At 42.8% G+C, this 6,968-nt stretch overlaps 1 protein-coding gene across 2 annotated transcripts in view; it reads left to right on the top strand.

The window, feature by feature from the left end:
* Positions 1-2,614: 2,614 nt before the first annotated feature.
* LOC124622392 (prostaglandin reductase 1-like) overlaps positions 2,615-6,968 on the top strand; it is a 38,874-nt gene continuing 34,520 nt past the window's right edge. The window contains exon 1 of one of the 2 annotated variants that reach the window (XM_047148081.1): positions 2,615-2,815. In XM_047148081.1, coding sequence (XP_047004037.1) covers positions 2,615-2,815 — 201 coding nt within the window. The remainder of the gene's footprint in view (positions 2,816-6,968) is intronic. The other variant, XR_006980628.1, reaches the window with a different exon arrangement.

The following is a 6,968-nucleotide window of genomic DNA, read 5'->3' as shown; positions in this document are numbered from 1 at the left end:
AAAATCCCTGACCCCGCCGGGAATCGAACCCGGGAACCCGGGCGTGGGAAGCGAGAACGCTACCGCACGACCACGAGATGCGGGCTGTCACTTAATAATCGTTCTTCTGTTTACACTCTTGAAATAGCTGACTAATTCGTATGAGCATGAAGATTTTTTAAGTAACTGTCTACAGATGTTCATTCTGAGTGGAGATTTAATTCACACTCAATCTTTTTCCAAACATGTTTAAACATTCGATGACTCGTGACTTCATCTACTCCGAGGCTTGAGACACACTGTAGTTCCTACCACATGCTGCCAGTTCTCTTGCGGGAAATAGTCGTCCAGTTCGTTCTATTTCTGTCTTTCAGTCAGTTTTTCTTGACGACGGTTTTCGTTTTCCGGAGAGTCTGAACACCGGTACGTTGAAACGAACAGCGGAGGAGTGGTACTCAAGCGTCAACTTTAGGTTACAATATCTCCGGATGTAATTAACATTTTACAATGCAACAAACGGCACTGATTACGTATTTGTTTATATGTTCAGATGTGCTAACAAAACTAACGGGGTTCTATTTAAAAAAACGTATGTTTGTGTAAAAAAACGTACTTCCGTGCATTTTTGTATGGTTTGTATTAAACAATTACACTAGCCCCTCTCCTCACATTCGGTCTGTGGAATCGGTTCGTCAGTATTTGATGTGTTTTACGAAATTATCCAGCGGTAACGTTAGGTGAGTCACCCTGTATATGTTCATATCCGTGTGAATCCCATAGGGGGATAGGACGACATATACAGACGGCGGTAATATCGTGTACACAAGGTATAAAAGGGCAGTGCAATGATGGAGCTGTCATTTATACTCAGATGGTTCATGAGGAAAGGATTCCGGCTTGATTATGACCACGCGATGGGAATTAAAAGGCGTTGAAACCGAAATCGTAGTTAGAGCTAGACACATGGGGCATCGTTAGGGAATTCAGTATTCCTAGATCCACAGTGTCAAGAATGTGGCGATATGACCAAATTTCAGTTATCACCCGTCAGCACAGACAACGCAGTGGCCCTCACGTAACGACCGAGAGCAGCTGCATTCGTGTGGAGCTTTCAGTGCTAACAGATAACGAGCACTACGTGAAATAACCACAGACATCAATGTGGCAAGTACGACAAACATGTCTGTTAGGACAGTGAGGCGAAATTTGGCGTTAATAGGCCATGGCAGCAGACAACCGACGCTTGTGCCTTTGCTAACAGCACGACAATGTTTCCAATGGCTCTGAGCACTATGGGACTTAACTTCTGAGGTCATCAGTCCCCTAGAACTTAGAACTACTTAAACCTAACTAACCTAAGGACATCACACATCCATGCCCGAGACAGGATTCGAACCTGCGACCGTAGCACGACAATGCCTGCAGCACCTCTCCTGGGCTCGTGACCATATCGGCAAGACGGCTGGAGAAGCGTTACCTGGTCGTACGAGTCCGGATTTCAGTTGGTGAGAGCTGCCGGTAGGATTCAAGTGTCGCGCAGCCTGCATGAAGCCCTGAACCCAAGTCGTCAACAAGGTATGTGCAAGTTGGTTTTCTGTTTTCATGGAACTGAAACGGTCATTGACTGGGAATGGTTACGTTCGCCTACCTGGAGACCATTTTCAGCCATTCATGGACTTTGTGTTCCCAAACAACGAAGGAATTTTTATGGACGACAATGCGCCATGCCACCGGGCCACAGTTGTTCGCGATTGGTCTGAATGAAATGATCGTACATCATTGGTGGCCGGGAGACCCCATGCGGGGTGTTCAGCCGCCGAAAGTGCAAGTCCTTTTTAGCTGACGCCACTTCGGCGACTTGCGAGTCAATGATGATGAAATGATGATGAAAGACACACAACACCCAGTCATCTCGAAGAGAATATCCCTGACCCCGCCGGGAATCGAACCCGGGACCCCTTGCGCGAGAAGTGAGAACGCTACCGCAAGACCACGAGCTGTGGACATTGGCCTGAAGAATATTCTGGACAATTCAATCGAATGATTTGGCGACCCAGATCGCCCGACATGAATCGCATCGAACATTAATGGGATATAATCAAGATGTCGCTTCGTGCACAAAATCCTGCACCGGAAACATCTTCAGCATTCTGGACGGCTATAGAGGCAGCATGGTTTCAGTATTTCTGCAGGGCAAAAGGAGGTCCAACAAGGCACTGAATCGTATCCTGTGACTTTTGTCACCTCAGTGCAAATCCCGCTGACTTTAGTGTAATTATTGACTGTGAATAAAAGTATAATTTCTGTTCGTCTCATTGCGTATTTCTTTCATTTACCTTCCGTACTGTACTGTAGCAACACTATGTGAAGAGTTGCCCCAGAATTTGGCGAGAGTACATTTGTAGAGAGAACTAGCTATTAATTTACACAACAAACGGATGTCAAATTGCAAGAGAGTGGTGAAATTTGCATCTCATCGCCTCTCAGGCCCACAGTGATTCAGCACAGTGAGTCTGACGACCTTCCATCTGGGACCCAATACAGATAGCGATGACAACGCGTCAAGGTCTCGCGGCGCGGCCGCGTTATATAAGCGGCGTGCAGCGACCGCGCTGGCAGTAGGACACCGGCAGCCATGGTGAAGGCGCGCAAGATCGTGATCGCCCGCGTGTTCCAGGGAGAGCCGCGGCTCCAAGACTACCGCATCGAGGAGGAGGACCTGCCGGCTCTCCGCGATGGCCAGATACTCGCCGAGGCAGTCTACATCAGCGTCGATCCCTACCAGAGGGCGTACAAGAACATGCACCAAGTCGGCGCCACCATGATCGGCTCACAGGTGAAGTTTCTTTCATATGCCTCCGTTGCTAACCAATTCTAATTAACTCGCACTAATTACTGTCCTGACAGAAGAACACCATTGCGAATGACAAAATTATTACAGGTACGCCATACTGAAGAACACAAGTCCACACACACACGCTCACAAATAACATCACTGACTTTCCATTGGCACCCCCTGTTTCTGTTCACCACTGATGCAAAAATAAAATAAAAACAATTTGCTGTGCTGAAGTCAATGAATCAATTTACTTTTGGGTAATGACAGATGATAAAACTTTGCAAAAAATGTCGTACACGAACGAGTTCAATTTTTTGAAAGATAAAAGCCTTTTCAGGCGTTTTGACAGACACTCGTATTTCACTTTTATCTTTTTTTTTTTTATTACTTGATTTAAGTTTGGAAATTTGTCGTAAGTTCCTATGCGACCAAATTGCTGAGGCCATCGGTCCCTAGGCTTACAAACTACTTAATCTAACTTAACCTAACCTACGCTAAGGACAAACACAAACACCCATGCCCGAGGAAGGACTCGAACCTTCGACGGGGGCAGCGGCGCGAACCGTGGCAGATTTAAGTTGCTTACAGGCGATGATGAATGAGAATAATATTATCACATGCTTATTTCTAATAAGTAACAAAGCTGAAGTAATCAGATCGATACTGAAACTGCTTTGTGAGTTGGTATTAATCTCAAATGATAACATTATGAATAATTAGTTTGTTGGTGTACGCCTTTTTTTATTTACTTGATCATAAAATGATAGACATAAATCTATCGTTAACTGAATGCGATTTTTGCCGTGGTCCTTTAGTTACGATCAATTTTATCTTCTCCTTCTTCTGTCCTTCAAGACTGACTCGTTTGTGCCTCTTCCGGCTTCACCTTTTACTGCCACCTCTTTCTGGGCCATCGTACGTCCCTTCTTCCTCTTGGCTGGTACAGCGTGGCCACTCATTCTTTGTGGGTGATGTTAGCATACAGTTTTATTTTGTTCAGTCTTTTCATTAGCGTTATAAATATTTAGTTCGTTCCTAACAACTTCATTTCTTATGCGGTCTTCACTGGAAACAACTCTCACTTCCCTAAAAAATCTCATTTCTGCTGCTTGTGGTTTGCTTTTATCTCGTTTTTAAGGATCCATGACTCTCTTCCCTACAACAGTACACGATCAATTCATATGTCGTTAAGTAAACCATCAGTCTCACTGTATAAGAAAGTTGCCATTACTGTTATACTGTAAAAGTCATCTTGTTGTGAACTGCTACTTATCACACACATTGATTCGACATTTACAGATGTTTATGGTCTATCAGAAATATCCAAATTCCGTGTGTTTAGAAAAATAGGAATAGCCTGACTTGTATTTACGTTATTCTTAATATCGTTGACAACTGGCAAGTGCGTTATACGATCTTTAGTCAACAGTTACTTTATGTAATACCATTCGCTGTGACTAACTGACACTAGTCCAATCACTCCTTGTCCATCGACATATTTCATAAGCTTTATGTAACAAGAAATATTTTATTTCTCTGAACCGACATCTTGCATTTTCCTAGAAGACGTGTTGTCAACAGAATCGTATCACTCTTTTGAATACATAGCAGTTGATAAGAGTATAGCAGCCCTTCGGTTCAAGGTTTAGTTTCTTCTAACTTACACTACAGCTTTCACCCGCTTGTACAAACGCAGAACAGTATTAACTGATGTGGTATCTACGTATAAAAAGCATTGTTAGATCACTAATTCACCTGAAGACGAATAGAACGACAGGTATCAATGGCCTGGGGGGGAGGGGGGGGGATATTTTTGGGTTCTGGAGAAATGTAGGATCATACGAGAAAATTTATCTTGGCAGATAGATTCAAAAACGGCAAAACAATATTTATAGCATTTGCATATTTAGAAAAAAAACAATGACAATATTGACTGGAATACACTCTTTGGAATTAAAAAGTTATCTAAAATAAAATACGGGGAGGGAAATGTATTTAGATTGCACAGTAACCAGACTCCAGCTGCCAAGAAGAATACGAAAAGGAAATCAGTAACTGCCTCTCCATCATATTATTCAGTCAGTACACTGAACAAGCAATGAAGGAAACTCAGGAGAAATTTGGAAAGGAAATTAAAGTTGAAGCAGAACAAATAAAAAACGCTTCAGTTCTCTGACAGCATTGCAGTTCTACCAAACAGTGCAAAAACTTGGAAGGTTATTTGAACAAATGGATAGTGTCTTCAAAAGAAGTTGTAAGATGAATATTAACAATAGCAAAGCAAAGGTAACGAAGTGTAGTGGAATTAAATCAGGCGATGATGAGGGAATTAGATTATGAAACAAGATACTAGAAGTAACAGATGACTTTTACTATTTGGACAGCAAAATAACTTACGATGGCAGAAGTAACGAGAATATAAAATGCATACTAGCAGTAGCAATGAAATCTTTTCTAAAAATAAGAAATAGGGAGTGGAAACAGTTGTCGGGTGTGAGGTCGAATGTCGTTGTGAATTTCGACAATATTTCATCAAACGCAACCGAATGACACCTTCAGGTGCGCCTAATACATTGCTGAGTAATGAATGTTATGACTGTCATAACTCAGCAGTGAGTTCGACGCACCTGCAGATGTCAATCAGCTGCGTCAATGAAACATTATGGGTATTTCACCACGACAATCGACCTCCCTTCCGACAACCTTACCTAGTAATCCGTCGGGTAAGCCTCAAGCAACGCAAGAAAAAGGGTGATATCGAGTACAAATTTAAAAGTCTGAATGTCTTAGACGATAGTATTTGCTGGATTGTAGTAGCCTTATCTGTAATCGATTCGTGTAGAATAAACAGAGTAGACATGAACAGAATAGAAGCTTTTATGTCCGATGTTACGGAGAATGCTTAACATTAGATGAGTAGACTGGATAACTGATGAAGAGAAACTGAATCGTGTTGAGCAGAAAAAAGTGCATGAGCACAACTTAACTGTAAGATTGGATCATGAGGCATCAAGCAATAGTCAGTTTGGTAATTCGGAGAAGAGTGGGGCTACAAATAGTAGAGGGCGGCCAGTGTTCGGCTATGGAGTTTCATACGGACAAAGCTTGCATTAGGTATGCAGAGATGATGAGACTTAATCAGAAGGTCTAGCAGATACAGACGCATCAAATCAGTCTTTGGAATGAAGACCACGAAACAGCATATCATTAAATATTACCGTGTTGTCAGACTATATTTTACCATACACTACAGTGTGACGTTAATATTACGAAAGTAAATCGATGGAAAGTACTGCGTGATAACTATTGAACTGTATGAAATTAAATCGTCATTACTTCTGAACGGTTTGCGTTAGCACGTTCAAACTGTACGGTTGGCCGCAGGGCACGGTGGGAATTAGTACACAGATGCATGGTTTGGTTTAGCGAAGAAGCCCACTTTCATTTGGATGGGTTCGTCAATAAGGAAAATTGGCGCATTTGGGGAACTGAGAATCCACAATGCGCGATCGAGAAGTCTCTTCACCCTCAACAGTTGACTGTGTGGCGTGCAATGTCCAGCCATGGAATAATCGGTGCGATATTCCTTGATGGCAAGGTGGCTACCGAACAGTACGTGAAGGCTTTGGAGATGATTTCGTCCCCATTACCCAACGTGACCCTGATTTAGACAAGATGTGGGTCATGCAAGACAGAGCTCGATCCCATCGAAGAAGGAGAGTGTTTGACGTCCTCGAGGATCAGTTTGGGGACCGCATTCTGGCTTTGGGATGTATAGGGGCCACTGGCATGAGCCTCGATTGGCCGCCATATTCTCCGGATCTGAATACATGCGATTCCTTTTTGTGGGGCTATATTAAAGACAAGGTGTATAGCAATAACCCCAAAACTATTGCTGAGCTGAAACCAGCTATTCCAGAGGCCATCGACAAGATCAATGTTCCGACACTTCAGCAGGTCATGCAGAATTTCGCTATTCGTCTGTGCCACATCAACGCCAATGAAGGCAGTCTTATCGAACATGTCATAACCTATATCCGAATATATGTAGTAACGTTTAAATGTTGAATAAGGTGTGTGCACGCTGTAGTTTGTAACTAATTTACGTTTTTTTCATATAGTTCAATAATTCTCACGCTGTAATTCCTTT

This window comes from Schistocerca americana, chromosome 7 (genome assembly GCF_021461395.2).
Source record: "Schistocerca americana isolate TAMUIC-IGC-003095 chromosome 7, iqSchAmer2.1, whole genome shotgun sequence".
NCBI lineage: Eukaryota > Metazoa > Arthropoda > Insecta > Orthoptera > Acrididae > Schistocerca > Schistocerca americana.
The sequence above is the reverse complement of the archived record's forward strand: the minus strand, read 5'-3'. Positions and strand labels throughout refer to the sequence as shown.